The following is a 16,888-nucleotide window of genomic DNA, read 5'->3' as shown; positions in this document are numbered from 1 at the left end:
CTTTTTCCAGGAGATGGCTGTTGAGTTACCATATTCAGAGTGAGAGCTAGGAAACGTAGGTGGGTTGAACTCTTGGGCTTGGACTTCTGCCCAGTTCTTGGGAATTTCATTGTTTACTGTAACAGCTATCGGATGAGGATTGAGTGTCCTGTAACTTTAAAGGAGCCTAGCAATCAAAGAGAAATAGTCTGTCTCTGTGTGGAGGTCTCTGGGTTGACGTACCAAGGTTGCCATTGCTGTGGGGGGTTGTTTTTGTGGGGGGGGGCTGTCCGTTTTGGTAATAATTTTAATTAATTAATTAAATTTTTTTGCAGACTTGCTTAGAGCTGGAGCGGTATCTTCAGAGCGAGCCCTGCTATGTATCTGCTTCTGAAATAAAATTTGACAGTCAAGAGGATCTGTGGACCAAAATTATTCTGGCACGTGAGAAGAAGGAGGAATCTGAACAGAAGATCGCCTGCCTTGCAAAGGAGGACCACACTAGTAGCCCGAGTTTAGAGACTAACAGCTTGAATTCTGATCTCAGCAGCGAATCTTCAGACAGTTCCGAGGAACTTTCGCCTACGACTAAGTTTACCTCTGATCCCATCAGTGATGTTTTAGGCTTAGCCAGTACAGGAAACTTGAGCTCGTCGGTGACTTCTACGCCCCCTTCTTCTCCTGAGTTGGTCAAGGAACCATCTTCTCAACCATGGAATTGTGCGCCGGGTGAATTGCATTCACCAGGCAAAATTCGTACTGGTACTGGTGGAAAGACTTCAGAAAAGGGTACTCCGGTCAACGGCGACGCCTCTCCGGATGGGAGAAGGCGGATCCACAGGTGTCAATTCAATGGGTGCAGGAAGGTTTACACCAAAAGTTCACATCTTAAAGCACATCAGCGAACTCATACAGGTGAGTACCCTTGTGTCTACTGGAATCTAACAACAGGCTTGGTCTTGGGTTTTCAGACCAGCTGTCAAGATGAAATATTAATCTTTGTCTGTTACTGGGGTCTTGGATGACATCTGTTCCCTTCATTCTGCATGGTGGACTATACACCAAAAATGTAGCACTTGAACGGTGGCCACTGCCCTAAATTTTCCCTCTAAGTTTTTCCATTTCCCTTCCATCTGTTGCTAGGATCTATTGCCTTATCCTTCCGATAGTATTGTTTTCTGTGTCTTTCCCCCATCTGCTTGCCATTCGTGATCAGTCAAATCACATACACTTAAAGGACTCTTAAGAGTGCCCTATGGCTTCACAAGGAGTGTTTTCCTTCCAGATAATGGAGTTGTCTAGTTATATGGTCGGCCTTGGGTGGTGATTAAAAGAGAAACTGATGGTAGAGTCATATTACAAAGATTCTGAAGTGAGAGCTGAAGGCCCTTCGATGATGCAACGCCTGTGAGGTTTCCCAGAATGCGAGGCATCATTTCCTCATTCTTGTTCCTGAGCTTTTGAGTACTTTACTGTACAATACTGGGGGGGGGATGGGGTAGAAGTTGGGGGATTGTGTTTCAGTCACTGATGACTAGTTCCTGATTTTTTTTTTTAAGTAGCCCGTGTTTGAGAACATTCACAATTGTCTAATCTATTCCAAAGTAGGGACCAAGCCAAAAAAATAAACACCTTAGATCACAGATATGAAACTTGGCAGCAGATATGAAACTTGGCAACAAGAAGGAAACGGAGACATTTCTAAGAAATTGAGATTCTCCCCCCCCCCCCGCCTTCAGCAAGTGAAGAATCTTCTTCTCAAAGTCAGCCAAAGAGACTGGTTCATTTGAGCATTGCCTGTTGAAAGAAAAGCTGTGCTTGGACATGCAGAAAACTCATAAGATGTGTCTATGCTCTGTGGATTATAGAATTGTAGAATCACAGAGGTGGAAGAGGCCATATAGGCCATCTAGTCCAACCCCCTGCTCAGTGCAGGATCAGCCTACAGCATCCCTGGCAAGTGTTTGTCCAAATGCTGCTTAGAGACTGCCAAGGAGGCAACACAAAACAACACAAGTCTGTAGAACCATTTCATGTTGTGGTTTTGTGAGCACTAGAAGTATACAGGGTTCTACTGCTATGAAATTTGAATATATATATATATATTTTAATTGTGAGGTTAGCAGGAAAGGAGATGAGGTGGATAGGCACTCCAGGGCTTGTATAAATCTTTTATGGCAAGAGTAACTGGGCTGGTTGCTTTTGAGCATGAATATTCTACAGCTCTTGATGACTGTGATTGAGCTGTGTAGTGCCTGCTGGCTGGCTTCCCCATTGCAGCCCAGAGTTGAAGAGCGGGCCTCGAACCGCCTGGGACAAGCAACAGATGCTCTGTCCTCTGTCTGAAGGGAGGAGAGGATGCAAGATAAGCTTTGGTGCCAGGGTTCCCCCAGCTCAGCCTTTGGGGAGATTGAGGAAGGAGAAGAGATTATTTCATAGTATCCATTTAGCTATGGAAATGAAACTATCTTACATTTGCCACAAAAGGGGAAGCACAATTTTTGACTGTTGGGCTGTAATTGTTACTTTAGAATCCCCTGCTAGGAAGACAGTTTTGCAGATGCCAGGCTCTCCTTTCTTTGTGGGCACTAATGCTAAACACAGTGAATCCTTAGGGTGGTTTTAGTTTTGACCCTAGAGAATGTAGCTTTGTGTGTTGCTAACTGTATGTTATATGTACAAAAATGGGATTTGCCGCAAGAGAAATAAAAGCAGTGGTGGGTTGGTTTATCAGGTCTTTGCAATATAGGGGTACCTTCTGTAAAAATCACACTGCTTCTTTACAGTGACAAAATCTACCCCTTGGATTGCAGTGTGAACCCCCTTTTCCCATGTACTGTAGTTAAGGTTGGATAGACTGGCTGGGAACATCAACCAGTGACTTTGAACCGATGCTTGACTTTGAACAGTTTAGACCCATTCAATGGGACAATATGGCCTTAGTTCCAAGTGGATTGCCTCAGTAGTCATCTAGACTAGACTGTGTGTCACCTGCAGAATTGATACATAACTTTGCTGCTCCTGTTATATACATACATTGCATCAAGGAAACGCATCTACCCATGTTACAAATCCTGAGAGCATTTCTTAGGCCTCTGCCCCCCACTGCCCAACACGTGCCTATCGCCATTCACACAGAGATCCAAACTTTTGTCCAACTTCCATGCCAGATTATCTGGAGAGAATTTTTACTCGCCATAGGCGAGTTGGTTGGAGGAAACTCAGGCTGGTTAATAATGTCTTTTATGTTTTTGTTTTGCAGGAGAAAAGCCTTACAGGTGTTCGTGGGAAGGGTGCGAGTGGCGTTTTGCAAGGAGCGATGAGTTAACCAGACACTTCAGAAAGCACACGGGTGCCAAGCCTTTTAAATGTAATCACTGTGACAGGTACGTCAAGGGAAACTCCCCATTTATGAGCTGCCTGCCTTCTCTCCCCCCCCCAACTTGCTTCTGTGAGGAACAGTGTGTTGAATATTTCATTTCTCAAGACATCAGGGCATTTCAGTGCATGTTAGCCTTGCCCCATTGCATCTGTGGTGCTGTCTTCCAAAATAGCATCTTAGAACAGCAACAGCATAACGTTGTTTCGTAAAGGTGAACAATTCTTACCTTTCCTGGTGGAGGTTTTAGTCCTTGCAGCCTTTTGATAGTTGCATATTCCCGAGCAGTCTGATAGGATTCCAATGGCACGACTCCCAGAGTTTAGCGGATTGAAGTTTGCAGTTAATGTTTGACTGCTGGAGGGACCCAGGTTGGGTAACAGCAACTTTGTAGCTCCAAGATCTGGAGGACACTCGATAAGAGTTGTCAGCCACCTTGAGTGCTATAAGGAAGAACAGCAGCTAATAAAGGTTTTTAATAAATAAGTGGATGGGAGAAGTCTGTAGGATCTATTTCCGTGAAAATCTAGAGGCACAGGTTGGGGTTAATTCTCCACGGTGCAGCTTTTTAAAATCTGTTGAAGGTGATCACAGCATTTAGTAGTTGGACTTGGGGAACTTGGAGGTCTGTCCCAGTCCGAACTGAATTATTGTCCCACTGGCGACAATATTACATATCTTGCACTGACAGTGCCATCTTACGCAGTCTAAGCCCATTGAAACTGGTGGCTTTAGACTGGAGTAATTCTGTAGAACATTGCATGGTCAGTGATCTGCATTCCAGCCAGTTGTGCCTTGAAATGTAAGTTAGGTTTACTTTCCTGACTCTTCTAGCATGGTGATTTATTAGCAGCAGGAGGAACAGATTACGAAAAGTCATTAAGTAGCTAATGTGTTGAGGGGATGGGGGCGAACAAGTTCACGTCTTTGCTCAGGTAGGGATCTCAGTGGCCTTGGGCTCATTGCTGTCTCTCAGACTAATATGCCTCACAGGGTGTTTATGAGGTGTCAGAGCTCCTTGGGAGTAATAATAATTGTATAGCATTATGTGTAGAATAGCCAGAAGATCCTAAGATTGTCTGGCAGCCAGAGGTTCTAGCTCTTTAGCAATACACATCACTAGGTGGTGAGCTAGACTTGTTTTTTAGGCAAGAGATGTTTCAGAGGTGGTTTGCCATTGCCTGCCTCTACGTCACGACCCTGGTATCCCTTGGGGGGGGGGGTCGCCCTTCCAAATACTAGTCAAGGCCGACTCTGCTTAGCTTCCGAGATCTGACAGGATCAGCTTGGATATCCAGGTCAGGCTCCTTGGGAGTAAAGATAGGATACTGATATCATTAGATGCAAGTGGTGAGTATTGAGTCCAAGCCCACTTTCGATCATTGCTCCGCTTTGAAAGATTACTCAACAGGCTTCCAAACACTTGATCTGATGTGCTGGTTTTCAGATTGGCCACATGGCGGAGTGATTACATGACCTCTAAATTGCGCTCAGCGCTTGCTCAGTCGCTTATTGGCTGTCTGCACTATTAAAGGAGGACTCAGGAAGTTACTTTGCTTTTTACTAGAAGTGACTTGCGTAGTTTGTGTGTTATTTAATGCTTGCCGTCACTTGTAGGAAAGTCAGTGCTGTTTCCATTTTACAGATGAGCTTCTGGGACAGCTTATTATCACTTATCAAAAATTTGTCTAGATGTTCATTTTCTCTGTTTTATCCTCACTACAACCCTGTGAGGTAGGTTAGGCTGTGAGTGGTGGGCCCAGAGTCACCCAGAAAGCTCCCATGACAGAGTGAGGATTTGAACCTGGGTCTCCCAGACCTTAGCCTGACATTACTCTAACCATTGCACTGTGCTGGCTCTTTGGCCAGATGGCCTTGACGTCGGCCCTCCCAAGTAAAATTCCACCCCTTTCTCAGGGAGACCTCACTGATGTTCTCCCCCAGTCCTCAACCACTGCTGTTTCCCAATGCAACGGCTGATTATTGTTCCTTTCTCCTTCCCTGGCAGGTGTTTCTCCAGGTCCGATCATCTGGCCCTTCACATGAAGAGGCACCTCTGAATGGGTGAAGAGGTCGAATCCTGTGCGCTAAGAGGCTTCAAGGTTTGAGCAGCCTTGAAAGAAGGGGATGCGTGTTCCAGCCAAAGCATGCCATTTTTGCACCCTAACCCAGTTGCCTCCAGGGCCTCTCTTCCTTGGAAGGTCTTCAGAGGGCTAAAAAAACCAAGTCATGTTAAGAAACGGCATAGCGACCGCACGGTGTGGGTGTGTGATGTTTAGGTCTCCTGGACTCATGCACTGGTACCCGACCTTCTGAGTGGCTTCTACGCCTTCCGCCGTGAGCACGTGCACTGAGAATGTTAATGATTGGACGGGCTGTATGTTACTAAGGATCTACTGGGCAACTGTATGCTGAGGCACATTAATTTCTGTTTGGTTTCTTTTTGTTTGTCCCTTGTGGTTGTTTTCATAACCGTAAGAGAGGAAAGGTCAGCTGAATGGGGGGGACTTTTATTTTCGTTTGCATAAGTGAGGAAGTATACCGCAAGTCACCGGTCAGTTTCCAAGGGGTGGGGAGGGGAAGGAGTGTCTGCACCTTTTTTAGCGTAAAGGGGGGGGAGTCGAATGTGAGGGGGAAGAAAAGTCAGGACACCAGAGTGAAGGGAGGGGCCCCTGTCCTGCGTGAGAGGAGCTTTTGGTGTCTGGTCCAGCTATTAAATGTGCAATGTGTCAAGTAGCTTGGTTTTACTTGCTACAGAGCTCATTTGTAATCCATTGTATAAGCTGTGTATTTACAATATAACACAACCTATAACTTTTCATTATAATACAAAGGTTATTGCATGGTTCTGGGGAACTATATGCTTTTTCCATTATTTTTTTTTAAATCAGGACTGCAATTTTTGTCCCCCCCCCCCCAATTCCAGTTAAAAGCTGCTACGACACAATTCGTTTCATGTTACGTAACATACAGAATCTGATTATTATTTTTTACAACAAAAAAAATTGTCCTGTTGGGTGGATAAGACCACTGTAGGCTAGAAACTGTTTTGTTGTTTTTTATTTTATTTTTTAAAAGAAAAAGAAAAACAAACCTCATACAGCTATATCCCCCCTCCCCCCGTGCACTCTCTTATTTATGCCTTGAGGTCTAATTTCTGTTTTTTCTAGCTGTTAATGCACTGTTGACCTTAATAATGGTGCCTTATGCAAAGCGATCTTCTCTTGTGGGAGGTCATATACAGGGGTATGGGGTGATGTAGGCTTGATTAAGGCTCTCTTGTCACCTGACGTTGTACTGTATCAGCTGTATATTAGGAAGAGGTGGGAAGACAGTGTGCTTCAGTGCAGGTTTTCCATGCACAGAAGCATCCTTTGATACGTCTGTACAATGTTTCTTCTCTTGTCACATGCTATTTTTTAAACCTTACTTATTATAGGGGGTAATAAGTTATCCAAGAATGGAGGTTTTATCCGACCAGTTCCACCTCCTTGAGAATCTGTTTTCTTTGGTCCTGTTTTCTTGACCTTGCACAATTGTCACATGTATATACATCCCCGCCCCCCAGCACCACAAAAAAGAAGTTCCCTGGGTTTGCGTCCAATGGTTCCTTTTCCCCCTCTTGGGATCCAGTGGTTTCCCTTCCATGAATTCTTTCTCCATTGTGGGCAGTCTTTCTTTGTCAAAGCAAGACTTTCCGGAAGGGGAGTGACTGGGTTCGACTTGGGGGTAGGGGGGAGAAAGCCATTGGCTCCAACGTCCTGTGCTTGGAAATGTGGTTTTGTTTTTCATGCATATTTAAAAGTGCAGGAGTATTTAAAAAGGAAAAAAAAAGATTTGCTTAAAAGGCACAAGTTTCACATCTATATATCTAGCTTGAGATGGAAGGAAATAAAATCCTTTTTTTTTGTTTGTTGGTTTGACGAAAAAAGCAAAAAAAAAGGTTACTTAAGCAGGCAGAAAAAAATTGGTGTATGTATATTTGTGTGTGTATAGTATGTGTAGCTGTGTGTGTGTGTAAATATATAGAGAGAGGAATAGATAATATATTATTTTTTTAAAGAAATTGCGTTTTGGTAGAAAGTATCCTGTGAGGAATCCTCCGCTTTCCTCCTTTTTGTTCCCAAAGGAAGTAAACAATTCAAAGGACACTTTTTGTTTCCTTCAGGTGTTTCCTTTTTTGATTCTTAGTCTTCTAAAAGGGCCCCCAACTGGCAGGGGCATTTGCAAGCACAGATGTCTGCATTGGGATATGGCCAGCGTGCTCAAAAGTTCCCCGGTGTCCAAGTGATTGGTGCAGCTTCTGCTCATGTGACACATTAGAACCCCTCAAGGTGAATGCAGGTGCAGGGTGAGGATATATTGTGCCGTTGCCAGTTCTCAGCATTTAAAATGCTATCTCTCCCCCCCCCCCTTTCATATGGAGGCATGAGTGAGACCTCTGGGGTTTTGTTCTGGTGGCATTGGGTTTTTTTTTGGGGGGGGATGGGGAACTTGTCATGCTTGCTAGCTGATTCTACTTCTGGTGTTCTGCTAGCTAACCATTGGGAAGGGCCTCAGCTGGAGCATTACTCCAAGGGTCAGCTTTGTCTCTCTAAATATTATTAGCTCCTCTGGAAACAGTATTGTTCGGCGCCATTCAAAGATGTACTTTCTAGCAAGGGCAAAAACCGCATCTCTCAACCGCTTGAGCTTATCAAGAAGGCCCAAAATTGTAAATTTAGTTAATTTCGGTATTCCTTTTTCAGCTGATGAGGCTAAGCTTTTGCATGTGCTAGAAACAGTATTTCCTAAAAGCTGGTGAGATTTGAAAACTGCTTTCCTTGCAACAATAACACACACACACACACACAAACCACATCTGTAGCCCATTTCTTGTTATTTGGGGCAGCTTTTTCTTTTTTTCCTGGAAAGGATGATCAAGATTAATGGTTCTCTGAAACGTATTCATGCAAAACTTTATCTGATTCTAAAGGAATACACAGTCCCGACCCTATTTTGCATTGCATTGGATTGTTAAATGCTTGAAAGTGCCCTTCTAGAAGGAAAAAAGAAAAAGCCCTAGGACAAGAATAATACTGTCTCTAAACTAGAGAACTCCAGTGTACGCATGGAGTTTCATGCACACAGGGACTTCCTTGTTCTCATCAGTATTGACAAATTCATTGCAACTGCACTGAGAAACGCAACTGCATATGTGGAGCACACCCTGCCCCCATTTCAAAGTCAGTCCCCTTTCTGCACGTGTGTGAACCAGAGTTCCAAAATCAAGGCAAAATGATTTTTCATTCTGTTTTGAGGGGAGATTTTAACAACTTAGTTGCAATATTCTCTGCTTAGCTGTAATTAGGAATAGCTGTAATAACGATTAAGGTGGTTTTTTCCTTTAAAAGAATGCTTTCCCTTGCTTATTAAGTAAAGAAAAAAAAACATAAAAATAAAAATTCCTGTTCCCCCTTGCACTAGTTTTCTCAACTGCAAAATACTGAAGTTGGTTTTGGATTGGATGGTGGGCTGTCTGCCAGATGTCAAAATGCCTGTCAGTTTTGTGGTAAGCAAGTACATTTTGTTCAGGTGATAACTGAGCCTCAATTAAGCTGAAAGAAAAAAAAATTGCTTGAAATTTCAGAAGAAAATTTCTATTCGTGAAATTTCTTTTTTGTTTGTTTGTTTGTTTTTGTTCTGTTTTTGGAAGCACCCTGTTATCTAAAGAATCTCTTTGTAAGATTTTTGTAAAAAAATTTGTTTTACAAGATTTTATTTGAAATTGTTTTTTGCAAGATTGTTATATTTCTGTATGAATGTATTTTTTATTGGAATAACATAAAAAAAAAATTCTTATCAGCATATTTGGTCTGTTTCTTGGTTTTCCTCAAGTGGACTATAAGCAATGTTACCCGATTTCTATTAACCTGGATTTTGAACACAGAAGAATTTTTGGTTTAAGTCACTGTGGGCCTCTGCATTTTATCAGCAATGGGATCTGATAATGTTATAAAGTTAGAACATAAGAGAAGCCATGTTGGATCAGGCCAGTGACCCTTCCAGTCCAACACTGTGTCACACAGTGGCTAAAACCCAGGTGCCATCAGGAGGTCCACCAGCGGGGCCAGAATTCCAGAAGCCCTCCCACTGTTGCCCCAAAGCACCAAGAATACAGAGCATCACTGACCTAGTGTTCCATCTACACCTTGTGGCTGATAGCCACTCATGGTCCTCTGCTCCATATGTTTGTCCAATCCCCTCTCTTTTTGGTATTTTTGCATTTGTGTGTGTGTGTGCCTGTGCTTGGAAGTCATGGTGACCTCTGGCAACTCCTACTGGGGCACAGAGGTTATTCAGAGAAGTGGCTTGATGGCCTGCCTCTGGTCTCCCATCCCTGGTATTCTCTGGAGGGTCTCCCATCCAAATACTTTCAAGGGTTGGCCCTGCTTAGCTTCCCAGATCTTACAAGATCAGGCTTGCCTGGGCTATCCAGGTCAGGGCCAGTGTTCCCTCTAAGCTGAGTTAGTGTGAGCTAGCTCACAGTTTTTTAGCCTCTGGCTCACACATTTTTGTCTTCGCTCAGGAAGGATGGCTCCAGAGCAAACGAATTGATGCAATAGCCAAATTGCTGGCTCACAGCTTTAATGCCAGTAGCTCACAAAGTAGAATTTTTGCTCACAAGACTCCATAGCTTAGAGGGAACATTGGTCAGGGCTGTCCAATCCTGTCTTGAAGCTGTATGTGCTTGTAGCCACCACTACTTCTTGCAGCAGTGAATTCCACACGGTAATTACTTTTTGGGTGAAGGAATATTTCCTTTTGGTAAGCCAAGTTGGTAAACAAATGATTAAGCCATGCCAAGAGACTCTCATTCCCATCCTACATATACTTTCATCCACCATCCACCAGATATGATGTATATATAACCAATTCTTGAACTGTTGGGGGCCTGGTGTTTTAGAAAACATCTGGGAGGACATATTTATTTTAAATACCTGAATTCCCCCCCCAATCAACTCCAGTTTCAAGACGACTGACCATATAAAAATCATTAAAAATAGATGTACAATACATTAAACAGTGTAAAGTGCCACCAAGTCACCGTCAACTTACAGTGACTTCATAGGGTTTTCAGGGCAAGTGATTAGGCAGAGGGGCTTTGCCATTGCCTTCCTCTGCAGAATCTTCCCATCCAAGTACCGACCCTGGTTAGCTTCTGAGATCTGATGAGATCAGGCTATACTATGCAATTCTACACACTTACACCCAAAAAACCTATCTAGAAATACCTTATGCACCAACTCTGTTGTCCTGGTTCAGGTTGCCCCCCCCCAACCTCAGTGGAACAACTTGATCTTACAGCTTCATCTAAAAGCCAGGAAGGTAGAAGGTCTCCTGATCTCTTCTGGGAGGTTGTTCCCCAGACCTGAGGCAGGACCTCCTGCACTTTCTGAGCTGTCTTCACGAGCAGCCCAACATGAAGTGCATTAGAGCAATCCAACCACCCATGGATTAGCAAGGTGGCTGACTCTTAAGAAAGAAGGGAGTTGGCAAACAGGGCACAGCTAGCAGAACAGACTGATTGCCACTGTCCCAATCTGCTTTTGAAACAGACATTTGAACGCAATGGGTACCAACAATACAAAACAGCACAGTCATTGAAACCAAACAGCTACTAGTCTGACATATTTTACAAGATTTCTCTTTTTTGTATTTTTTTCTTTCTTTTTTTAGTGTGTGGTGTGCGCCCATCCCTGGAAGTCATGGTGACCTCTGGCAACTCCCACTGGGGCACGGAGGATGTTTATATTTATACATTCGACTTTATACATTCGACTTTATACAGTCGATGTTCAGAGAAGTGGCTTCATAGCCTGCCTCTGGACTCCTGGCCCTGGTATTCTCTGGAGGTTTCCCATTGAAATACTAGTCGGGGTTGGCCTTGCTTAGCTGATGAGATCTGATGAGATCGGGTTTGCCTGGGCTATCCAGGTCAGGAATTATTACAAGATTTCTGGAAGGCATCCAGGTTCTAAAATGGTCGATTCTGCTTGATTGTTCCTTGGTTCTGCTAATGACCTGTCTGATTCTGGCTGTGCTCTTGATCCACTAACTTCCTCCAAGCCATGTCTGTTCCAGCTGGGGCGGGGGGACCTCTTGGCATTGGCCACATGCTCCTTGCTGCCACTTAACAGAAGAGTGAAGAACAAACGAAGGGGGGTTGTGGATGTCATGCATCACTTCCAGGCAAAACCTGAACGTGACATCATCACGTCAGGCATGCATGACATCACTTCCAGTTTTGTGCCAGGAGTGTCGCTAGGGCTGCCAAATGTGGGCGGGGGGGCAGGGAATCCCCCGCTTTAAAGGGCCGATTTCCGACGCGGCGGAATCGGGCCCCGGGGGAACCCCGCCCCCGGCGTGCACGTCACTAGCAAGTGATGTGGGCACGCCGGGCACGCCGGGGGCGGGGCCACGGCCATAAAAGGGAAAGCTCTGGTTTTCCCTTGTATGGTCGTGGCGCCGCCCCCAGCGTGCCCAGCGTGCCTACGTCACTTCCGGGTGATGTGCATGCGGCGCGCGCACCCCCGACACCGGCCAGGAGCCCCCCGCTCCCGGCAAAGACGGATTTGGCAACCCTAAGTGCCGTGCTGCATCAGCACAATATTACCAACCCTGTCCTCATCTCCCAGTTTCTCTCGGTGGGTTGCTAACTACAGCTGGCAACCCAGGATGCCTCCAGGACTAATTCACTGCCTAAATGTTATCTATCTATTTATTTATTTTTCACATTTATATCCCACCCATTCCGTAAACGGGCTCAGGGCAGGTCACAGCACTTCAATAAATACAATAAAATTTAAAATACATTAAAACATATCAAAACAATAGTCATGCTTGCCATAGGGAGAATCTGGCCCATTGATGTAACTAAGTATGGCCGGTTATCAGTGGGTGGGAGACCGCAACCTCGGGGGGGGGGGCATATGTGGATTCCCGTTGCCTCGGCCAAAGGCCTGGCAGAACAGCTCCGTCTTGCAGGCCCTGCGGAATTGAATAAGATCCTGCAGGGCCCTGATCTCAATAGGGAGCACGTTCCACCAGGTGGGGGCCAGGGCGGAAAAGGCCCTGGCCCTGGTCGAGGCTAGGCGGATGTCCTTTGGGCCAGGGATCACCAGGAGATGTTGACTCTCAGAGTGTAACACTCTCCGAGGCGTATATGGGAAGAGGTGGTCCGTTAGGTATGTTGGTCCCAGGCCGTATAAGGCTTTGAAGGTGATTACCAACATCTTGAAGCAGATCCAGTACTCAACTAAATGACCCAAGTGGCTCCTTGCAGCACCACAATTTCAGGTAGTGGCAGTGCCTGAGGAAGCGACAGATGTAGACTGCCTGGTTTCCTCCCCCCTGCCTAACATCCCCAAGGGCCCATTTATGCAGCAAAATACCTTTTTGCTATCCCCCTGTCTCTACCCACCCAGTCCTCCTGGCCCATGTTTTTTGATAACAAGCGTCTTTTTGAAAGCCCTTCTGAATGCAAACACCCATAATGTACAGGTTTGGACCAAATGCAGACAGAAATGCCAAGTAAGAATAATTAAGAAAATGACACCACCTTCTGTCTCTCTGTATAGCTTTTTACTTGCACAGTAGGAAAAGACAACAGGAAACAAATACTTTTTTAGTGGAGCTGGAAATTCACAGACAAGGTAAAGAAAAGCTGGTCAGAGGGGCTGGTTTGCCTCTCAGAAGAAGTATCTCGCTCAGTTGTAGATCTTCCCTCTTCCAGTTGCTGCGCATAACATCCTGAATTGCAGATTAACATCAGACACGCAACAGCCCTTGTACAATATGCTTCCGATGCATTTGCATAATGTTGGGCCAGCCTGTCTGTATCCCGGCTGTATGTTTCACCCAGATCCATTTCTGGACTGAGATTTCTTCAAGCAGTCACAGGAGCTTTCTCAATCATCCCCTTCCCTGCATTCACTGAAGAAATGGCTTCCTATGAAGCTACCTTATATTGAGTCAGAGTCTGCCCTTAAGGGGCTGCGGTGGCTCAGAAATTAAAACGCTGAGCTGCAGACTGGAAGGTCGGTAGCTTGGCAGTTCGAGACTTGAGTGCTGTGTGATGGAGTGAGCTCCCGTCTTTGGCCCCAGCTCCTGCCAACCTAGCAGTTCGAAATAGGGCTGCCAAGTCTCCCTGGGGGAAGATTCCCCCCCGCTTTGGAGGCCCGATTTCCACCGCCGCGGAATCGGGCCCCGTGGGAAACCCCACCCCGGTGTGCACGTCAGCCGGAGGTGACGTGATGACGCCGGGCACGCTGGGTGCGGGGCCACAGCCATCTGAGGGGAAAACAGATGCCGTCCGGAAGCCCCCCACTGCGGGGCGAAAACGACTTGGCAACCCTAGTACGAAAGCAAGAAATTGCCAGTAGGTAAATAGGTACCACTTCGGTGGGAAGGTAACAGCATTCCGTGTGCCTCAGTGTTTAGACATGCCAGTTACATTACCACGGAGAAGTCTTTGGACAGTGCTGGCTCTTTGGCTTGGAAACAGATATGAGAAACACCCCCTAGAGTTGGATTTGACTGGCTTTTGAGCAAGGGAAACCTTTACCTTTACTCCCTTAAACTCTGACTGACAGTAACTCTCCATGGCCTCAGCACAGATCCTTCCCAACATCTGCTACCTGATTGCATTTAAGTGGAGATTCTAAGGACTCAGGCTAGGGCCTCAGGCATATGAAGCATGCACTCTATTACTAAACCACTGATCTTGGGGACCACCATGGTAGACCCTCAACCTCTGGGTCTTAAGTAGTGTCACATAATATCAGGGATTCTGAAATTCCAAAGCGTCTCTGGGCTACTCCTCAGGGAAGGACCTGGCTGACATCCTCAAAATCCATCTGTCCTAGCGGAACTTATTTCAGATCGTAGGCAGGGAGGAATGGGTTTCCCCATCTCTGCCTTTGACGAGGCAATCGTAGCAGTGGTCCACCCTTTGTGCACGGCCGTCTTTGTGGAAACTGGATGTTTTCATAGCTTAGCAACAAAAACGCACCCAAGACTTTGAAGCCATTTGCCAGTTTTCTCTGGGTGTGTTGCATTTTTGAGCTTCCTATGAGTAATGGTGGGATTGTTGCAACCGCACATTCTAAATAAAGGCCGGTGAGAATGCTCGGCTAATGTGCTCTGCGCCGTCCACCCCCTTGTTTCAGAGGGCTAGCAAAGAACGTTGGGCTCCAAACAAAGTGTGGTGCAAGAGCTCAGCTGCAAGGCAACTGAGCAATATTTATTCTCCAAGGTTGTCGTGTGTTGCAACACGTCCCCCTCTCTTGCCCCACTCCATCTTTTGAAAGGCTGTAGGCTTAAGGGGAAAGGGAGAAGAAGGGACAAAGACCACATCGGAAGGGCATTCTTAATCCTAACAGATCTGACCGTGCAGTTGTTAGGGAGCCTCAAAGAGATCAGTTCTGCATAGCTGAAAATTTGCCACATCTTTCAAAAATTAGAATTATTTCACCTGAAACATCATCAAAGGCTCAGGACTAGTACTTAGAAACTTGTGACCCACGTACAGCTCAGACCTGAAATTTTGTGCCTCTGTGGAAGCTCTAATTTGCACATGGAGTCGTAGGCCAGATTAGCACGGCATGGTGGTTAGAGCGTCAGACTAGGATATGGGAGACCTAGTTTCGAATCCCCATTCTTGCCATGAAGCTTGCTGGGTGAGCTTGGGCCAGTCACTCTTGATCAGTCAGACCTACTTCACAGGACTGTTGTTGCGAGGATGGAGTGGTGAAGGGGTCCACATTGTGGAGAGAAGTGGGATATCAATATCTGAACAAACTGACTCAAAAACAGCCAACTGATCAACCGTGGCAAGCAGATTTGTTTGTTTGTTTCGATATCCAGGGAATAACGATAATCAGTAACACTTCTCAATGCCCACTCATCACTGAGGCATGGCACATAAGAAGCTAAATTAATTATCATATGGCATTGTGAGTAGTATAGCCAGGAGATCCTAAGGCTGTCTGGCAGCCAGAAGGTCTAGCTCTTTAGTTTTATGCACCACTAGGTGGCAAGCTAGAATTGTTTTTTAGGCAAGAGATGATTCAGAGGTGGTTTGCTGTTACCTGCCTCTGTGTCATGGCCCTGGTCTTTCTTGGAGGTCACCTTTCCAATTCCTAGCCACGGCCGACCCTACTTAGCTTCTAAGATCTGACGAGATCAGGCTAGCCTGGGTTATCCAGGTCAAGGAACATAAAAAGCTGATAGATGTTGGTCCTTGGTGCAAAGAGAGGTCCAACAGGACATTTTAACAAACTGTAACGAGTGTAAGAACCAGGGAAGGACAGAATCCCAGATCTGTGACTCAAGCCATTTGGGTCTGCATATGACTAAACCCCCAGCATTCTGACTTGTGCTTCCAATGATACGGAAAGATGGTGCTGTTGTTGACCTTCTTCTAGTGTTGACCCCACCAGGAGATGGGCTGCCAGATCCTTTTCTAAACCAACCTCTCCTTAGACTTCAAGGAAAATGCAAACAAAATGCACTGCTGTATCTGGGTTTCTGGAAGCAATCTAAATACCGAGAGCAGGGGTCCCCAGCGTCGTCACCAGAGTGCCCACCAACACCTTTCCTAATGCCCAGCAAGTGCTTTCAGAAAGTGGGTAGGGGTAAGAGGGGCTTTTGACCAGCAGGACTTCTGATTGGCTGTGTAGATTAAATGGCATTCTGTTGAACAGAGCTTGTGCCTGAAACGTTGAAGAGTTACTATTGGAGTTATATATAACCTAATTCCCTAATATTTTGTGGTTGGCTCTGCCTCTGCAGCAGCCATTTTGTGACTGGTTACACCTACTGTGGCAGCCATTTTGTGAATGGCTCCACCTACCGTGGCAGCCATTTCATGATTGCGCCCATCACCCTGTGTCAAAATTTCAAGGGTGCCCACGGGCTCAAGAAGTTTGGGGACCCCTGACATACAGGCTCATTTTCTCAGTTATTCTGGGGCTCCCTTAATGTCTAGCAACAGCAACTATGAGCCTTGAGGCAGGAATATGTTGATTAACAGTTATTGCAAGGATTGCCTCCATCCATGTCTGGGGGGACTATTTGCCATAAAGAGACATCTTCTTGTCCTGCCTTTCTAGTACCGAAAGATGCATTTATGAGTACATTTTAAATGTAGTGAAGCTGGATAAAAGGGCCAGCACCTTTTTAACCAGATGTGTTTTTGAGGAAAGTGTTCCAAGCAATCCACATACCAAGCAGTGTTCCCTCTAAGCTGAGTTAGTGTGAGCTAGCTCACAGTTTTTTATCATCCGTCTCACACATTTTTGTCTCAGCTCAGGAAGGATGGCTCCAGAGCAAACTAATTTATGCAGTAGCCAAATTGCTCACTCAGAACTTTAATGCCAGTAGCTCACAAAGTAGAATTTTGGCTCACGAGACTCCATGGCTTAGAGGGAACATTGATAACAAGTGCAGCTATACTAGTGTTACTAATTTCTCAATAGGGCCTGGAGT

General features: G+C 45.5%; 1 protein-coding gene across 1 annotated transcript in view; it reads left to right on the top strand.

The window, feature by feature from the left end:
• KLF6 (Kruppel-like factor 6) overlaps nt 1–6,354 on the top strand; it is a 9,826-nt gene extending 3,472 nt beyond the window's left edge. Inside the window, exons 2-4 of the mRNA XM_015426981.1 lie at nt 315–894; nt 3,242–3,365; nt 5,367–6,354. Of these exons, the coding sequence (XP_015282467.1) occupies nt 315–894; nt 3,242–3,365; nt 5,367–5,418 (756 nt within the window). The 3' untranslated portion in view covers nt 5,419–6,354. The remainder of the gene's footprint in view (nt 1–314; nt 895–3,241; nt 3,366–5,366) is intronic.
• The last annotated feature ends 10,534 nt before the right edge of the window (nt 6,355–16,888 follow it).

The sequence above is a fragment of the Gekko japonicus genome, unplaced genomic scaffold (assembly GCF_001447785.1).
Source record: "Gekko japonicus isolate JY-2015 unplaced genomic scaffold, Gekko_japonicus_V1.1 scaffold197, whole genome shotgun sequence".
Lineage (NCBI taxonomy): Eukaryota > Metazoa > Chordata > Lepidosauria > Squamata > Gekkonidae > Gekko > Gekko japonicus.
The sequence above is the reverse complement of the archived record's forward strand: the minus strand, read 5'-3'. Positions and strand labels throughout refer to the sequence as shown.